The sequence below is a fragment of the Anoplopoma fimbria genome, chromosome 18 (assembly GCF_027596085.1).
Source record: "Anoplopoma fimbria isolate UVic2021 breed Golden Eagle Sablefish chromosome 18, Afim_UVic_2022, whole genome shotgun sequence".
NCBI classification, from domain to species: domain Eukaryota; kingdom Metazoa; phylum Chordata; class Actinopteri; order Perciformes; family Anoplopomatidae; genus Anoplopoma; species Anoplopoma fimbria.
Window position 1 is genome coordinate 17508690 of NC_072466.1, and position 20326 is coordinate 17529015.

Below are 20326 nucleotides of genomic sequence, written 5' to 3' on the forward strand. Positions count from 1 at the left end.
CCTACTCTAGTTTCAATTTCAATTCCATACATCATGAAAATCCACTTATTGGCTATTATGGGTTAAATGATTGAAAGCCTTTTTTCACACGCAATATTTTCTTGGTTGTTCCATGATGGGGCTGTAGCCAAACCAACTCATACCCTTATGTGTGTGTGTATGTGTGTATAGAACTGAAGAAGGCTTTATTCTATTTCTGCGTGAATCCAATTCTCCAACAAAAATCAAATTTGCAGAATTCAAGTTTCTGCTGTCATTCACATTTACATTTTAGTACATTTTCCTCAAACATGATAACCTTGAGGATAGGATAATATACTACCAAGATTGTCGGTGTTGTAAAATTATATTTTAACTATATCCAGAAAAAGAATGTTTATTTTTCGGGCAAACATAACTGTGAGGCATTCAAAGTGAATTCAGAACACTGAAAATAGTGGGTAACTGATGTTGGCACAGCACACAGAGACTAACAACTGTGTTTCCTTTTTTAATCCTCATCGCACAGCCAATTTAACCACTTTAACATGAGGTATAACTGCAGTCTTCTGAGGCTGTGATGCTTCACAACAAGCAGCTGTGTGTTGCTTTCACACCTGTTGTGTTCTATGTCTTCTATGAATCCTAATGGGAACAAGCACTGGGATGTCTAGGTTACCTTGAGTTTATCCGCTGGGAATTGTACTTCCTTTTCATGTCATTATGCCATGAAATGTAGATTCCTTGAAATATATTTTTAGTTTAGAGAGGCATCGTCTTGTTTCCCACAGTGACAGTCACGCAACACTCAAATTACCTTGCAAAGGCAGAACTGGAAGGTCTGGAAAATGTAAGACGCTGCTGGTTTAACAATTGGTCCATTAGCTCCTGAATCAATATAAGGACTGTGAATGCGAAGACAAACACTGGATTTTAGAAAGGCTTGTATACATAATGTTGTTGTTGCTATGTACTGCCAATGGAACCAGAGTCAACCAGTGTCCCTGTAATTATTAGTATATGGTGTACAGAGGTGAATTCAGAAGGGGCTTTTATCGATAAACAACATCAATTATTTTGACTAGATAAACAAGGATTACATTTACTGTATGAACCACTTACATGGTCCTGTATAATCCTATGGGGAGAGGGGACGGACTTCTATTGTTAATGGCTGATTCCCACTGGGGACAAATGTGACAAGTTACAGTGTTCTCGCATGTTTTCACTAAAACAACAAAATCCACCATTTCTACACAGACGTTACTAAATGAATGTAGTAATAACTTAATATGAATTTCCATTTTGGTGGACATGTTGATGTTATTACATATTTTTGTTTTTGTTATCACATTTTATGAAAAGATCAAAAGCAACAATGTGTTGCTCAATACTTTGCATATTGCATATAGATGAAACATGCTCAATGCTGGCGTTCTTAATATTGACATTTCTTTCCAAATGCATACAAATCTGCATTTTCATGAGGACTTATATATGCCCTGAAATGTATCTAAAAATAGAACGTTAACTCACACTGAGCAACTCCGTCTCACACATCCATGCACTCTCCCTCTCAGCTTCTTGCCCACTTTTATCTTAGCATTCTTCAAAATGATATGGTTGGGGAGGTTGAGACTGTGACCTGGAGGTGAAGTTATACTTTAATCATTGTTTGCTGAAAATCTTTGTGTTTCAGGCTATTGGTTTCTGATGTTTTATATGGTTGTCCAAACATTTAATCAACTAATAGAGAAAATAATTGACAGATAAAACAATACATACAATAATTGTTGACGGTGTGTTCAGTGAATAATCCAGAGTAATGAGGACATTTTTCGATACTGTGTTCACTACTGACAAAAACAGTTCCTTTCCATTCCATTGTTTAAGGGTCGTTGCTTCAATCATTTATTTGTTTATCATGTATTTCTTTGATATTTTGGGTGGGAATGTCCCTTTGCTGAAACACTTTCATAGAGCTTGATGTACTATTGCTATATTGTTCAATTTGCAATGATATTTTAGTTGGCAAAGAAGTTGTTAGAAAATACTGTAGCGGAAGATTGATTTTCTTTTCATGGACTAATGGATTAATGATCGTTGCAGGTTTACTTTAAACAGTTTTACAAAATAATCCCAGATTATCAAATAACTCGTTTGACAATGAGTTATTTAAATATATTTTTGATGAAACTTTCTGATGAATTGGACTTGACAACTGAAACAAGGATATATTGACAAGTATTGATGCAAAAATATTTTTGGCCTGTAGCATCATCAGTAGCATTAAACTGGAAGTGGAGCAGTGTTCAGTTTTGCCCATTTAATCAGCACTACAGCCTGGACATCTGAAGTGACACATCATAAGCATATACTGTAAGAGCAGTGGGCTGCTGTGAAGCAGACCAGGAGCAGATGGGTGTAAAGCATCTTGCTTAAGGACATTAAGACATGCAAACAGTAAGAGCCGAGGATCAAACCACCAAACTCTAAAAAAGTAATTGTGAAGTATATCACTCAAATAAAAAAAAAAAGTCATAGTATAGTATGTTATAAAAATGTCATTAAAAAGTAATTAGTAGAATTTCATAAAAGTCATAGAATAGTATGTCACAAAATAGTAATTACAGACCTCATAGTATAAATGTCGTAAAAAGGTAATTAGTATAGTCATAGTATAGTATGTTGCAAAATAAACTAATTTAAAAAGTCATAGTTTAGTATGTCCCAAAAAAAATCATAAAATAGTTATTGTAAAGTACAACATTAAAATGTCCCCAAACAAATGTCAATGTAGTTTGGATTATAAAACTTGATCCACCACTGCACGGTTTTTGTATAATGCTATTTTAGAAAACAAAAACAGAATTATTTGAGTCACATTTTCTATAGTCTAAAGGGATCGGTGATGTTTTTTTATTGGTATGAATCATACTGAGAGTAGGTGGCTCTGTTTTTGAATATCTCATTTTAGAAAGAAATTCCTCATTTGACACTTTCTCACTTGCCAAACCCGGAGGCCTCGGTGGAAAACAGAAAGCAAAAAGAAAGAAAAAGAATCCAGACTCCGTGAGGAGATGCTTGTTTCCATGGCGATAGGGAGCATGTGCTTGTGTGTTTGATGACCTCACGCATGCATATTCTCTCCTCACCAGTCTTTTCTTTTGCAAGGGATGTTTTTACATGGGGGACACAAGGGGCATGTCCCCCCCCACACTTTTTCAGAAGGCATTATTGAACACCTCGAATAATGCTCAAACTCCCAGTCCCCTTCCAACGCCCCCTCCAGTTCTGTCGTTCAACCGATTCAAACAGCCAGACCAGCAACTCAGCAGAAACGTTGAGTTAGCAATGTCCAAAGCCACTCTAAACTTTAAAAGACAGACGAAATAAGACACAAAAAAAAATGGAGGGATGTCTTCAGACACAATCTCTATTAAATAAGCTAACGTAACGTTATAAATATTCATATTGAGAGGGTAAGAGGCCCCGGGGTAGACCCAGAACACGCTGGAGGGATTACATATCTCGTCTGGCCTGGGAACGCCTCGGGGTTCCCCAGGAGGAGCTGGAAAGTGTTGCTGGTTAATATACTATAAATAACTTTTTTCGGCCTTTGTTTTCAGTATATTTTACTATTAGTCATTTTCGACATGCTATTCTTAGAATTTTTTTCTCAGAAAACTATACTATGACTTTTTTCGACATATTATACTATGACTTTTCTTGACTTTTTTTTTCACACTATACCATTGCATTTTTTGACATACTATACTATGACTTTTTTTACTATTCATTTTTTAAACTTTTTTCACCATGCTATACTGTGACTTTTTTGTTTACTTTATACAACGTGCTATACTATGGCTTCTTTTTTACTTCTTACGACAGAGCATAATATAACTATTTTTCGCCAAACCATACCATTGCTTTTTTTGACATACTATACTTTGACTTTTTTAACTTTTTTTATAAGGTTGTACTATGACTTTTTTTTAATGCTTTACTTTGACTTTTGTTTACTCTTTTTGACATGCTATACTATGACTCTTCGTTACTGTTTTCGACAAGCTATACTATGAGTTTTTGTTAAATATTTTTTCGACATACTATACCATGACTTTTTTTTTATTAGGGAATTACATTTTTTCTCACCTTCTGCCATGCTATTCTATGACTTTTTTAAACATTTTTTTACAAACTATATTATGATTTTAGAAATTATATTCTATTCCTTTTTTTTTTACTTTTTCGACATGCAATACTATGACTTTTTTGAATTTCTTCAACATACTATACTATGACTTTTTTATTTTTTTGACATGCTATTCACTGACTTTTTTCAACATACTATACTATGACTTTTTTTGTTACTGTTTTCCAGAAGCAGTACCGTGAATACGTTTTAAAACTTTTTTTTGACACGCTATACTATGAATCTTTTAGACATACTATACTGACTTTTTTTGTTTATTGTTTTCAACATAGAGAATATAAAGCAGAATCATGTATGGAGTCTGTACACTACATTGTCACAGTGAAACAAAACGCTACCATTAGCGACACACAAACTTTACAATCTTACACTATTCGAGATTCTTGTGATTATTATCAGTGGTTGTTGCCCTCGTGCCAATCCGCCACTTTTTTCTCTTTATTTCCTCTAAGAGCCTTTACACTTGACGCTTCTGCTAGTCCACAGGTGCCGTTAATTTCCTCGGCCAATAACAGTAAGAAAAGTATAACAAAATCAATATAAAACGCCATGTTCCTTCTCACTATAATCTCTGGTTTTCCCCTTTTATCATTCAGGAGAATTTGCCCACTGGAGTGTTTGCTTATCCACCCCAAACAGGAAATGTATCAACTGTACAGAGATTTTCTTGCCAATAACGGATGGAGCAGCTATGTGTTTTTTCTTGTCTGTTTGTGTGGTCTTTGTTGGGCCAAAAAGTGATTGTCTGCCAAAACTTGATTGCCGTTCGCAGGAGTGCAAGCAGCTGCTTTTAACTGGTTCAAACTGTTTAGTAATCAGGCGTGACATTTAAGTGACGTAGGCAATACTGTTGTTTCCGATAATATGAGTTTTGTATGTCTATAGCCTTTTTTTGGAAACTAGATTTTAATTATCATGATTCACAGAAAGGGTTATGGAAATGTCAATACAAGATGATTGCCATGAAAAGCCTTGTAAGCTGTTTATTGTCAGGATCCTTCATGTCATGGTTGAACAGACGGATGCAATGAAGAAACAACCTCTTAAATATGACCAATGTTCGTTTACATGTCAGTCCACGTTACAAAACAGAGTCGATAATAAACATTTCATCGACACCTACTCCTATGGGACACGGTCATGAGCTCCGAGCTCTCGTTTAGCAGAAGTCAAACAGTATGGGTGGAAGATCAGCAGATATGTGTCTCTAATTCCTCAGAACAGAGCTGTGACGGCGCCTCTGATCATCACCCCGACAGCTGATTCAGGTGTGAAGTGAGATGCAATACTCTTCTCGTCTCCAAGGCACATTTTTGAGTCTCTTCTAATGTCATTCATGACCACATCAACATGCTACTGTTAGGTCATGAAGCTAGGAAGGGTTCTGTTCAAACACAATCCAACCACTCTCCTGTGTCAGCTCTGTACATCTGTTGTTGTGTTCATATTGAAGATGAATGAGTTGATGACCTTTTTAACACTGACTATAACATCCACACAAACATGATTTCAGGTCTATAGTACAAGGGGGACAGAGGTATTTACTGACTCTTCACTGAGGTGTTTCACACGAAAGGGAATCACATTTTTGTTTATCATTTTATCTCAGACGTGCAAGTTAAAGCAATCCTCATTACATTACAAAAGAAACTGAGGATTCCCTTGATAAAGACAAAACAGCGAAGGTTTCTATCAAACTCTACTAAAATCTACAGTAAAAATAAGAAAATAAAGGCACATGTACAGCGGCAAATCCGTCTTTTTTTTTTACGTTTGAGTCCTTTTTTTGTTGTTGTTGTGGCTGAGAGGCTGGCAGCAGAGTGGCATTGTGCAGTTGGTTGCTGTCCACTTCTCCCTTCCTGTGAAAGATGGCTTCTCATTGGTCTACTGGTCGGCTGCAGTGACAAGTTCAAACCACTGTCTGAGTGCGTCGCTCAGGGTCTCCGGCAAGGCATTGACGTCTCGCAGGATGACGTAGAAGGGGAATGGGAACTCTTCCATGTAGGAGCGGATCTCTGGCAGCTCTCCAGGCCCTTTGAATATGGGCACCTTGATGTCCAGGATGGAGTCCTGCAGCAAAGCATCAGGGTTAAGTTACACATTGTGTCTGGAGGTTAAGAAAATAGAAGGTCAAATTCTTCTTCACTCACCCGAGAGTTGGGGTTGTCGAGCACCACGAAAATGATGAACACATTTGCGCTGCGTGCAGCCCGCACAGCTGCCATCACCCGCTCCTTCCCTTCCAGGAACAAACCCCTGCCGTCGGATACGATGACCAGCAGCTGGGCTGTGTCTGTGGAGCGAGGTCAGAGAGGAACAGTGGAGGGTAAATGTGATATATAGCGGCTAGTCATGCAGTAACAAAAGGTTTGTTTGCATGGGTCAACTAATTTCCAACATTGATGAGAGTACACTGTACATCACTGAAACTAGACTAGTTTCTGAGGGGGAGCCCACATCTCAAACTGCGATTCAAATAGGTCTGGTGTTGTTCTAATTGAGTGCTGTTTCCTTAGATCAGTTAGTTAAAAAAAAAAAAAAAAGGATTTTACGCAATTTGCTATGATATGCTGCTCTTTAAAGCTGCATAATTGATTGGCAAGAACAAGGGGAAAACAACAACATCATTAGCATTCCTCACACTCAACATAATAATTTCATACACTGTTAATACACAAATAATGTTGCGAGCAGCTTTAAAGCTGAACAAAAATAAACTGTTTTTTGGAATCCCTAAGAAACTACTACATTTTTTTCCATTTATACGTCATAACTCTTAATAAAATGTTCCATCTTGACTCAACTTCTTGTCTTTAAAGGGACATAAAGTTATTATAAGTATGTGTAATTGGTCTGGAGCTGCTGATCCATAAATAACTATTAGCTAGTTGTCACAGCAGTGCACTCTCAGACGTTGCTTTGCATGGCAAAGACAGTTCTGTAGATTCCAGTCTTATTTTGTGTTTACACGCCTTGTGCTGGCTGAGCTGCTCCATAATGCCCTCTGTAGCCCAGCTCCATGACAACGAAATGTTAGCTCCACTACGGGTACTAAAAGCACTAAACCTTCATCAGTCCACTAGATATCTGAAACGGAACTTGTTTTCTAAATGATTAGGCCAGGTTACTGATCATGAATGCTGAATCCTTTGGTGTTTGAACTAAACCAACAATATAACACATGATGTATCATGTATGTATGCTGATGTAATTCAGTCATACTGAAATATGCAGGTTGAGTCATTACCTGAATTTAGAGAACCAGGAATCTGCTGTCGTGCTGCCAGAAACATATTTGTTGAGGTGTCCATAAACTACAGAGGAGAGAATTAAAGAGATACATGAGGAGATGCACTTTTACAAGATCAGTCGCAACATGTGTGTAATGACAAGCTACATAGCAAATAGAGCATTATGTTATAAAATTCAGATCAAGAAACAAGAGAAAGAACAAAATGTTGAATGAGAATATTTAAATGCGACAAACTCCCCGCTGCACACAGAACTGTGGTTGTCATAACGGATAACCTTACCGTTGTTTTCATCCGGAGCATTAACTGTACTTGATTTATTGTTTGCAGCATCACTCCATTTAAAGAAAACATATCTGTTTTTATGTGATCTGCTAGTATCTGTCTTATGTAAAGCACATTGTGTTGTTGGTTTTGAGAAATTCTATATGGCAATAAACTGCATTGATATAAACTAACAGACAGTGACAGCTTTCTTAAGCCAGTTTAAGAAAGTGGTTGTGTTCGTTAATAGAGAAATATTTTCATTCATATCTCCATTGGCCAAGTTTGATAAGTAAAATGGTTAAATTTGACCTTACACTCCATTGGAGGAACTGAAGAATTTCTACATTTCAGACTCCTTTATTTTCCATCCAAAAAAAATCCAGACTCCTTTATTTTCCATAAATTAGGTGTCTCTGATTTAACAAAGCTCACTAAAGCTCGTTAAAAAAAAGTGCGTATTTGCCATAAGCAATTTGACTATCCGGAAGCCATGAGAGGCAAGTAAGAAAAAAAAATCTGGTGATCCATTTTCTGAGTCTGATCTAAATTGTTGATGAAAAAATGTTTTTCCAGGATATTCAAATTTAATCAAGACACTAAAGTAAACTTGAAAAAGTTTAGGTGATTTTTTGGGGGTTCTTGTGTTTGTTGTTGGAATACTCATTTTGGACACAAGTGTACTAAATGTTATGTTATGTTCTAAATAAGATTAAAAGTAATTAAAGTTAAAGTTATGTAGCGTTACTGTCATGTTTTTCTTTTGGATAGAAATGTATTGAAATTAGCGCTAATCTGGAAGACCTGAATGCTTTTAGTCCTATTTAGAATATTGGGTAGTGGTGCCTCTTGTGGCAACAAATACAATGATCCGGACAAAAATAATTATTAAAACTGAAAAATCTTTTTCCCACAAACCTGTTTCATAAATGAAAAAGATTAATGACGTTAGAAAGATAATTCAGGCAAACCTTTTTTAACCTCTTCAGTCATAAACACAAGAGGGAAAACATTTCAGAACAGACTTCGAAAAAGCAGGTTAACCAGAACAAATTATTCTTACTTGCATCTCAGTGCTTTCTCCTCCCATACACAATTCAGACATTGTATTTAATACTTCACACGTCGCTGTAAAGGTGAAGGACAGTTGAAGGAGGAGAAGTACAAAGGAAACTCCCACCTGTGCTATTCGGGTCTTCTTCTGCTGGAACTGACAGAGTCTGAGGATCCGAGCCCCTGAGTCATCGTTGAACTGCTGCTGGAAGGGGTGGAGCAGCTGCACCTGCTCGCCAAAACTGGACACATGAGCAGGTGTTAAAAGGTTAGCTTCACATTAAAAACATAATGTATAAACAAACACAAACGTGAGATTTCCAACGGATACTTTTTGTTTTCAGGTATAGATGTTTGTTTCTTAGCTCCGTAATTGTATCTGCACAATATGTTCTTCTTTTCTATCCTCATTAAGTTCCATTATAAATACATAACCTTACCTGCACACAGACACCTGTCCCACCTCCAGCAGAGTGAGAGCGTTGATGATCACTGAGAGGGATTCAAACGCCAGCTGCAACACACACACACACACACACACACACACACACACACACACACACACACACACACACACACACACACACACACACACACACACACACACACACACACACACACACACACACACACACACACACACACACACACACACACAGGACATAGAAGTAGTTTATTTGTACATATTTATGAACTCAACATTGTACTTAATACAATCGTTTAGAACTAATGATTATTTTGTTTATTCAGCCGGTTGTCTCTCTGACTGTGGACAGGTTATAGGAGGTTCTATACAAGCAGCATGTGATATTACATAACAGGGCTGTCTCACCTGTTTAGAGTGGTTGTCCACCATGCTGGAGGAGTCGTCCACAGCCAGACAGATCTGGTACTCTCTCTTGCTGGGCTTGGTCCTCCTCAGCCAGATCTTGTCCTTGCGGAACTGACTGGCGATGTAAGGGATGACCTTCCTCATGTTCAGACGCTTCCCTGTGCGGTAATCACCTCTGTGGAGCAGCGGAACATCGCACATACATTTAATGTGTTATCGCGTGAATATATCTCTTGTAACAGAGCGTTAGTGCTGGTAAACAATGAGCCTCAAGAAAAAAATCAGAGGAAACGAGAAAGTAAGAGCAGTAACTTGCAAACTGGTGATCAAAAGGTTCATGGGAACAATAACCCCCATTATAACACATAAGATCGTGAGTATTCTGCTCCTCACTTGAGTTTGGCGGCCTGCGTGGGCTCCAGGATGAGGCGGAGCTGCTCACACAGCTGCTGGGACAGAGCTGAGGTCAGAGTCTGGTACTGGTGCCACATGGAAGCGGCTGCACTCTCCTGGGAACACAGACAAAAACACATTAGGTGACAAGTTACAACCTGGTAACCTCATACAATCACAACTGTATAGTTCCTGGATATGGCTCTTTATGAAGACACTTAATTGACATATTTTAGAGAGTCAAAATGTCGTATTTAAACTAGAAGATGATGTAAAGATCATTTCAGAAAAGGATGCATAGGTTTGATTTCTAAACTTAATTTTTAAGATTTATACACAAAGGGTAACCTACGTATTCTTAAACCTGGACCCTATTTCCCCATGTTTTTGTGTTCGGATAATTCTCATTCTGAAATCTTGCGAGGTGACGTGTTGCCGAAAGACAAAAAGTGGAAACGCAAGTACCAGCCTGGCATAGGTTGATGTGTTGGAGTCATAGATTGTATAAAATATGGACGAGGGAGGAGAAGATGTAGAGGTTTTAAACAAAACAAACAATTTGGCACGGCCATCCAACCCATTTAAGAGGGAGAAATAGAGAGAGGTTATCAGAAATGTGTTTCATATGGCAAGTTTGAATTGTTCTCTCATGTCAGCTTATATTGGCCCTGTTTTATGTGGTCTGGAGATGAAGACAAGCATTCGTATGTTATAAACTATCCAAGAAGACTCCGATAGCAGTAACAGCTGATCAATCATGTGAGTTCAATGTTTGCTACGTTAGAATTTAAATCGGCAAAGGCGTTTCCAAAATCCATTTAGCGCATAAACTCTTTAATTAAGGCAAAAACAAGGTAAAGCAGCATAATAATCCTTTTTCTGCAACTTAAGAAGTTTAATCAAATTGCTGTTTCCATTCAGTCTTTCTAATGTGACTTCAAAATGTGCATTAATAAATTATGAATGGAAAGACGGCTTTTGAGAGTTATGAGATGCCCCAGGATCAATGTCTGACAAGACATGTACAGTTTACTGCCAACAGTATTCTCAGTTGACAAGTAAACTATTTTTTAGTTTAACTTGTACATATTTTTAATAACTAGAGTCATTTGGAGTAAATCTCCTGGTTCAGACTCACCTCCTCCTGAGTTCCTGGAGCCAGTTTGTGCCAGGCCTCCAGCTGCAGCTCCATCTGCCTCCTGATCTCCTCTGGGTCGCTCTCTGCTTCCTGCAAACACACACACACACAAAACTCAATGTAAGCATTATTTGATTATTTTACTGTTACAACTCAGTCCTGATACCTAAGGTCAAAAGGTTTGTGTAAAACAGAAAAGTAAAAATAAAAGCAGAAAGCAGAAAGAAAGAGTAGTTCTCTACCTGCATGGTGTCCGACAGCAGATCAGGAACTGTGTGAATTGTGGATTCGGTACGTCTGTCTGCTCGCTCTTCTTCTCTGGGATTTCGTCTGTCCCTCCACCTCTCCTCTTCCTCTCCCTGCTTCTGCACCTCCACCTCCATCTCCCCGCTGTCTATACCTGCACCAGAAGAAGAAGAAGATGGAGGGGGTGAAATCAGGGGGGGAGCACATTTCACAAAGCCACAACTAGGAATTCTGTGTATTCTAAGTGTGATAAAAAAACAAACTAATAATACCAAAAACAAGTTCCTAAAATAATAAAAAAAATCAAAGACCAAAAGAAGAAATGTGTCACCTTTCTGGGAGGCCTTGCTAGAGTCCAGCTGCTCAGGCTTCAGCTCCTGGATCTCAGCAGCCTGGAGGTCCTCTTCCTGTTTATCTGTTTCCATGGCGACATCCTCATCATTCTGATCATCCTGGTCCTGGTGAGGTCCTGCCGCTTTCTGCTGGTCTGCACTGGCAACATCTGGAAACAGCACGACCAACAAACTTGACACCCATACTTCCACATAAACACTTGATCTGATGGCTAGTAAAAATCTGAAATGTTAATTACTGACCGTATGTCTGAGTGTCGTAGGCCGTCTCTCCCTGTTTGATATGTTCGTACAGGTCTGACTCCTTCTGGGCATCGCTCTGCCTGCTGTCATCGGCGCAATCTGTACTGTTCTCCACTGTACGCAGACGCTTATTGACACGTTCGTTGTAGTCGCCTGTGGACCGCTCGTTGTCTGCTTGACCAGGTTTTCTCTTGAAGCTCTGCAACAGCACAGTAAATGAACTGTAAATTAATACTGTAATAAGATGGATTGAAAAACAAAAGGGAGGTAGAGGTGGAGATTCCTCTCAGCCTCTCGCCGAGTGGCCAGACGTACCTGAGTCTTGCTCTGCGTCTGTGTCTGTGAAGCCATTCTTGCTGTGAGCTTTGACTGGTGGCCCTCTGATTGGCTGGCATCAGCGGCTCCGCTCCCATGCTCCTAACAAACCAGAAAAACAGAAATATTTCAGACTTTTTCTCCTTTAGGGGACCATTTCAGTGTGGATGATCGTCTGAAACGATTTTAAATAAGAACGAAAGCAGACGCACAATGTTTAATTACCCTAAGGTCTCATGGGAGAGTGTAGTTGACATTCTGCATAAAATAATTCAACCAAACTTGGTCAATAGCTGTACAAAATTTCAAATCCTGTCTAATTTTTTACCCCACGCCCTCCTCCTCTTAAGAAGCAAAAGAGAGATTAAATTCAACAGAGACTATCCTGTTTCTCAGGGTATTCAGAGTTGGATATTTAACAACACCATTATCGTTTAATCACATTCGCACTGAAGGTTGTCATGTAACTCTAGCTCCTCCTCTAGTTACCTCAGAAAGAGTCGCCAATTCTTACAGAATTTGCCAGATAAACCTCACAGTGCATGCTTTTTTTCTCTAACCTCATTTAATACTAGATATATCGTTCTATTTTAATTGGATTAGACATCAAGCCAGCAGCATAAAGAACGCCAAAAAGCCACGCTGGAACTTGCTCAAAGAGTAGACAATGGATGCACTTATACAGTATATAGTTACTTTACATATTGTTTATATGATAGTCTTAAGGTAAAGGTGAGATACTTTATACAGTGTATTTAACTGATAATTGTAATCATGTTTTAGGAGGCCTGCAGTGAAGTCTGTGTGATGAGTTTCTTGGTTGCAGACAAAATATTTTTAAGATAAATGTATCCAGAGCCATATATTGATAATGAAAACATGATGAAAATAGCATATCTCTATAATATATGATCTCTTTAGCCATCTCTTGCTAGCAGATAAAATTCAAGTCCAAATCATTTGCTTTATATTGTTTTCCACACCTTCTACAGCCTTCCTCATCCTTCTTGAAAATTCTATACTTAAAAAGTTTCTGACTTGGAGATACTTCCAAGGTTATACTGTATTTGTGACGTTATAGTGCAGGATTCTGAAACACTGTCTGCACCCAATGGCAAAACCACATAATGGAGACCAGAGGGTTTAAACGTGCCACCCATGTGTGTCGTCTTTCATGATTCTCAAGGTGAAACCTCTTCAGCCCTGAATCCCCGTCCCAAGGTGAAGTGTACCTCTTTAGCTTGGTCTCTCTCTGATGCCTCTCCTGCCAGCTCCACCGCTGTGTCACTCTGAACGTTCTGCTCTCCAGTCTGACCGTCTGTGTTGTGCTCCTTCCTCTCAGCTGACTCGGGCTGCTCCTCATCCTCACCCTCTCCTTCCTCGTCCTTCTCCTCCTGTAAGCATTACATGTCAGAACAGTGACACACAGAAAAAAAACGATGTATGTGGATGGCTTCTCTGTTCATCAAAAGGATACAGCAGTTCTTTGTCATACACACCTTTGGTTCGCGTCCTTTGTCATTTGGAATAGTCAGATCTTCATCTCTTCCTGCCTCCTGTCCTCTCTCCTCCTCTTCTTCGTCTTTTTCAGCACACTCCTCGTCTCCCTCTGCTTTCTCTCCTCCTCCCTCCTCCTTTTCCTCCTCTTCAGTCTTGGGCTCCTGGCCGTTCTCTTCTCCTGGCTGGTCCTTCTGGTCCTCCTCCATCTTCTCTGCTCCATCCTCCGCCTCCTCCTCTCCATCTTTCTGTCCGTCCTCCTTCTCATCCTGGGCTATGGCTTTCTCGTCAATGTCGAATGGATTCTCCTCTGGAGAGAGGGAAAAAGCCATACTGTAACAATGATCGATTTAAATGCCAACACAAACACTGTGTCATGGCCTTTGTTTTATTAAGGGAATGTATTTCACAGTTCGTGTTAAAGGGACTCCCCCTATTAACTGTGATACCTGAGTTTATGTAACTACCACCAACAAATGAGACCATTGACTTCACTACATGAAATCTCTCCTTATAATATTGACAACCCAATTGCCAGAATAACATTTTGCCATTGTACGTTTGGGGAAACCACGGATACCTTAAATCTCGATGTTTCTGTACCAAAAATCTGTTTCACATACATACATACATACATACATACATACATACATACATACATACATACATACATACATACATACATATCAACGTTATAGTGTTTTAACCCCTTGTGAACCAAATCTTTTTGCATTTTGGACCAGACATTTGAATTTACATCACTTTGGGCTAAAGCCAAATTGTGTGGCTTTTTTCCCCAATTCTCAACATATCATTGCTCCAAAAAGTCCATTTATCATTTGATCATGCGGCCAATTCTAGTTGACTGATCTATGTAATCTTGCCACCGTAGGAACAATGTTAACATAACCTTTGAAATGAGCCACCACTTTACCGTGTGCTCCGATACTAACACATATAGCATCACACCCCTGGTAGTCAGCTGTTTCAAGTCAACTTGTGTGTTCGTATCAGGTTCATGCTCCTGGTTTTTGTATGTGCGTATTTTGTGCGTATAAGGCCATATGGGTGTAGAAATTGAATGAACCAACCATTTATCTGCTACCATGTTCCAAAACTAAAGCGTTCTAAAACTGCTTATTTTGAAAAGCAAAATGAAGCGACAGAGGAAGAGGCTGGTGGGGAGGGAGACACAACAACAGGTTCTGACTCATTGGCCACTGATAATGAAAGTGACCGAGCCAGTGTCATTGATTAATTCCAGCAGGGGAAGGAGGCAACTAAGATCTTTAACATTCGTAAAAGTACTAATACCACAATTTCAAACACTCTGTTACTTAAGTAAAAGTATGTTCAGAAAGTATATAATCAAGAAAATGTATGCCACAACTTAACTTTCATACTCATGTTTAAATATAAATGCTCATTTGATCTTCCCCTTCATTCCCTTCAAATTACTGCCACCCTCTGAAATCACAGTCGTGACTCTACTGCAAACGCTTCAGGGAAACCGTTCTTTGTAGTCCAAGAAGCCTTTCGGACTTCTGCTGCAATCTATATTAATTAACCGCGACAGAACGGTGTTAATATTCACTTCACATATTGCAGAGCAGTGTAACTGTTTCACTTTGGAGACAGCAACACCAGGCCTTGTATGCAGGTCTCACCGTCACCCTCGCCCTCTCCTTCGTCTCCAGCCTCTTCCTCCTGGTCCAGGTTGAGATCCTCAGGCAGGTCCATGGCCTCGGGCTCCGGCCTCTTGTCCTGTTGACCGTGGTAGGGGTCCACTTCATTCTCATCAAACTCCCGCTGGGAAACGGCAAGAGCACGGATCAGAAATCAGCAAAGCTATGAGCGACGTGCTCGAAATATCCGATGCTAATTCTGGATGTTCAGCGATTGGGTGTTACCTCATCTCCTTGTTCATTGATTTTCTCTTTCTCCTCCATGTCCATCTGGTCGTCTTTGTCCTGGTTTTTCTTGTCTTTGTTGGGGTCTGCAGCATCTAAGTTGTCGTCTTTAGCAACCAGCTCTGATTCACCCTAAGAATCCAGTGATGACAGGGAAATTAGGGAACATTGACAAAAAAAAGAAATCTATCCAAGTTAAAATACGAGACACTTAAAATCAGCAACTAGAAACATTTGACAGGAAGGTTTTTCAATCATGTAAACTGCTGCTCTATAAATTCTACTTCAAAGTCTGTATGTTTTTCCAACGTTTCCTTCTTAAGCTTTGTGGTAATTCAGTGTTTCGTACCTCGTCCATGCCCTGGCCGGACTCTTCTTCCTTGTCACTTCCTTCCTCCTCATCATCGTCGTCCTCATCATCTCCCCACATTCTCTCATCCAGAGTGTCTGTCTGTCCTTCCCCCAAATCACCCATCTTTTTATCCAGCTCCTCGTCCTCTTCTTTAGCAGATTCATCATCTTCACCTGCACACGATTCAGAGAAGAAAAATACACTCAGTGGGGATTCTGGGAGACTTTTGTAGTAAAATCTATGTATTATTTTTAGGTTTACACAGTCTTTAATGTCCAACTTTGGCCAGCAAGACAACACTGGAAGTGGAACAAACCCAAAAATGAATGGGCCCCATAACGTCAATGGGCTATAAACAGTTCAAGTTACCTGCTTCATTCTCATCCCCATCCTGCATTTGGCCATCAAAGTCCTCTGACATCTCGATAGCGTTGTCCTCTGCCTTGATGTTCCCTTTATCCTCCTCTTCTTCCTTTTCCTGACCCTCCTGTAAAGTGTCCTCCACCTGTAAGAAGAAGAATGAGTAGAAAGCTTTATGAGAAATGTTAATCTAATGATCCACATCAGACATTTGATAGGCTTCTTATGCATTTTAGATAAAGTTCTCATTAATAACTCTTTGAACTCTCTTTATGTCTTTTGCCGTAGTCTCTACTTGTCTTAGTTAGACATGCTATATATTGTTATATGTATGTATAATACCAATGGCATTTCAGTTGTATTATTAATTCAGACTTTAGCAGCTGATGGAGATCCATCTTCAAAACAAACTCAGCTAATGAAGGTCATAAGTTGCAGTTGAAAGCTTAAGAAAAAAACAGTAATAAAACCTTGAGTTAAGATATAGTTTTCTTAAATAAAATTACCTGATCTTCATTCTCAATCTTGTCACTGACGTCTTTGGTGCCCTCGCCCTCTCCTATTCCTCCGCCCTCATAGTCGTGAAACTCTGTGGCACCTTCTCCATCTCCACCAGCCATCAGGTCCTGAGGCAGGCAGAAACCCTGGGGAGGAGGACACAACAAACATTTAGTCACTGCTTTCAGTTGAACTTCATCATCTATATATAATAATGCCTGTACGAAAGCCCTTAGAGGCATTGAGGGGGAAAAAGAAATTGGAAATGCATATTGACTGATTTAAATAGTTTTTGAATTGAGTTCATGAATTGTTTGTGAATTAAGACCAGGTGAATAAATAAAGGTTTTAAACCAGGTCTGGAGGCCCCAGTCTTCTCAACTTGGAGACAGAAGTGTATCATCTTGCTTGGTCATTTCTATATTTAATTATCACCACTTTCCAGCAACTGGAGCCGACATTTCAGCTTCCAAATCGTATAAATTCCATTTCCTGCAATTGTGACACTTCTTGTGGGCTCATGTCTCACTGAAACAGCAGAAACCTCACCATGCTGCTTTAACTATTCTCTTGACTTTTAAACCATAGGTGCTGTGTCTCAGTTTAACAACATCTTACATCATTAAATCCCTTTTGGGGAAGACTGGCAGGAAGAACTGGGTACTAAAATTAAAGATCAAGTGTGGGAAACCTGTATTGAAAATATTGCCAGCAGTTCATAGGTTTCACTTCTCTCCCACTTGATTACATCACCCCTCTGTGTGAAATGTTAAAAAGATCAAGGAACTCTGTCCCACCAGTTACCTTCCTGCACCTATAACAGTGCTATTAAATTAGAGGGAATTGTTAATTGTCTAACAGGTGAACTATGTCATGTGTCAATACCTTTTAACTTTTGTGATAAATCACGTGTAACTTTCCCTCTTTTGAATTACAGTCAATGTTTTTTTTTCTTTGTTTTTTTGTGCATTTGTAGTTTGTGTGTGTGCTGGCTGTATTTTTATACCGCTTTCCAAAAAAACACTTGTAAAATAAGAAATGCAAAATCAAGATTATCCTGGCAAAATTGAATCCGTTCTTCAGTCATAAACACAGGCTGTCTCGCTTTTTTGCTTATTTTATAGATGAGAATTAGTAACGTGTATTGTGTCTGTACCTTCTGGGCGAGCTCAGTGAAGATGCTGGCCAGCACAGACAGCAGTTTGCCTGTGCTCCTGTGTGCTCCCAGTGACACGGCCACGTAGTAACGCACCATGTCAGTGTAAATCCCCAGCAGAGGCTCCAGATGCACCAGCATCCTGCACGCTCTGTTCACCTCCTGAACACACACAAACACACACACAACAAGGACAAACGCTAATTAAACTGCATGATGGTACAATACAACTCAGCTAAGATGGCACATTCTTAATTAAAAATTATCTTAATGAGTTTAATACCCAGACATGATAAAACTGTGAGATGCAATCAGATCGCTACACTTGGAAGAACTAATTCACATATAAATTAAAATAATTGGGCTGTTATCAATGGTTCCACTGGGACCACTGTTCATTCAACTTGCATCATCAGTTTAAAATATATACAGTTGGATTGGAAAAATACATTTAGTTAAATTTGACTAAATATGATCTATAAATTATAGGTCATTTCTCTCAGATTGTTTACTGAAATACCACAGTGAATTTTATCACGCAACATAATTTGTGGTTTCAGCACTGTTGATCAGCTGATCAACGTTTCATTTTATGAGTCAATTTGCTTTAATTTCAAAATAAGGGGTTATTTAAGACTTCATCAAGGTATAAAAAATAAAGTCTGTAGATGTGTTTGGAGAAGCAAGTCTGTATTAACTGGATCACATTACCTGGCTAATATCATATGAGCGTTAATTAGCTAAATCCCTTTTAAGAATGCCGCCCTGGTTCTGGACTCAAGAGAAAATGAACTGGCAAGCATCATCGCAGTGTGGATTTGTTAAGATAAGATTGAATATAAAGAAGTGGGTCAAATTTAAATCTATTTTAAATGCAGCTGGACAGAAAAGTATTCTAGATGCCACGTGAGCAGCTGTTCTTGGTACCTGGAGCTGTGGAGGCTGACAGGAGTCTCTGTGTGTCCTCAGTTGGCTCAGCAGCCTCTCCAGCCCGCCGCTAACATCACCCACACACAGGGCCTCCACCTCAGCTGCCAGCTCCTCCTCCAGGAGTCGAGTCAGGTGGCCGGGCTTCAGCAGGTCCTCCACAGGCTCTTCATCCTCCTCTTCAGCACCCTCTGAAACATCACATAATATTAAAAAACATGACATTCTAATATATCAGCTTTTGAGGACATTTTAAGGACACGTCATTTTTTTTCATTTACAATGATTTGTCAACAATGTTGGGTAAGCTACTTGGAAAGTGTAGAGAGCCAAGCCACCAGTTACTCGACATTAAATGAAGCTTTACATGAACCAACCTCAGTCCAAGCCAGCGCTATTGATAGAAAATGTAACATAAATGTACATTTTATACATATGAATTATATCATAATCGAAACATATAATAATTTATAATATAGAGATGTTGCATCAGTCCAAGGATTGGTACGGGATGGCACCATCGCACGGAAATGCTTCTGTCGGCTACACATATTCATCCATATTGAGTAACGCCATGTTTTCTCAATGTTCAGTCTTTTTTTCTTTTTACATAAAATTGACATAAAAGCTCAAATCTATACATTTATCAACACTTTATGCTAAATGACCTGCAGATATAACAACCAAAGACCATGTCTCCAGTTAACACAGAAGTGTTAGTGAACTGTTTGGGTTAGGGAATCCCTGGGATATAACGCTGACGCTGCTCATGGTAAGTGTGACGTGTTCCCTTCAAGAGAAGTAGTAGTGCAACATCATTTTGCGGTTCAAGGTGATGCGAGGTTAGGGTAATGAAATATTTGTTGAGTGTGGATGAAACGGCTACAGAGGTGTGCAGGCAAAAGACAAAGGCTTGCTGACTTTGTTTATCCCGGCGCTCCTACAGGAGCACCAAAACTTTTGCTCCTTTTGCATCATGCTGACTGAAGGCTCAGCATTTGGTTAATGTAGCCACCCTGTTTAGTGTCAACAGTACGGGTCAAAACTGGCAGTAAGATGATGTTGGAAACTTTTAGCTGGCACACATTAAAGCCCCTGACGGATGAACGTTTGATGAACAGCTTGTGATAACTGTTGCTCCCTGACTGCATCATTCTCACCTCTCTCTCCACGCTGCTCTCTTTGTCTTTCTTCCACCGTCTCCCTCCTCTTCACAAGCGTCTGGACGGCACACAGCACCGTGTTGATGTTTGTCTCCACCTCAGCAGAGAACTCAGTACAGAAGGCAGGCTGCTGATCTGTTAGGGGAGGAAGATAAGCAGAGGAACTGTTAAATCATA

The 20326-nt window shown here is 39.4% G+C and overlaps 1 protein-coding gene across 1 annotated transcript in view; it reads right to left on the minus strand.

Moving 5' to 3' along the window:
* Positions 1–5133: 5133 nt before the first annotated feature.
* Positions 5134–20326, minus strand: part of mdn1 (midasin AAA ATPase 1) — a 61070-nt gene continuing 45877 nt past the window's right edge. The window contains exons 81-102 of the mRNA XM_054618734.1: positions 20147–20284; positions 18987–19177; positions 18060–18221; positions 16912–17049; positions 16415–16550; positions 16043–16218; positions 15694–15825; positions 15451–15592; positions 13786–14093; positions 13519–13680; positions 12287–12388; positions 11972–12170; positions 11707–11877; positions 11372–11529; positions 11130–11219; positions 9992–10107; positions 9599–9773; positions 9207–9280; positions 8894–9008; positions 7446–7512; positions 6349–6491; positions 5134–6268 (exon numbers count right to left, since the gene is read on the minus strand). Of these exons, the coding sequence (XP_054474709.1) occupies positions 6083–6268; positions 6349–6491; positions 7446–7512; positions 8894–9008; positions 9207–9280; positions 9599–9773; positions 9992–10107; positions 11130–11219; positions 11372–11529; positions 11707–11877; positions 11972–12170; positions 12287–12388; positions 13519–13680; positions 13786–14093; positions 15451–15592; positions 15694–15825; positions 16043–16218; positions 16415–16550; positions 16912–17049; positions 18060–18221; positions 18987–19177; positions 20147–20284 (3281 nt within the window). The 3' untranslated portion in view covers positions 5134–6082. The remainder of the gene's footprint in view (positions 6269–6348; positions 6492–7445; positions 7513–8893; positions 9009–9206; positions 9281–9598; positions 9774–9991; positions 10108–11129; positions 11220–11371; positions 11530–11706; positions 11878–11971; positions 12171–12286; positions 12389–13518; positions 13681–13785; positions 14094–15450; positions 15593–15693; positions 15826–16042; positions 16219–16414; positions 16551–16911; positions 17050–18059; positions 18222–18986; positions 19178–20146; positions 20285–20326) is intronic.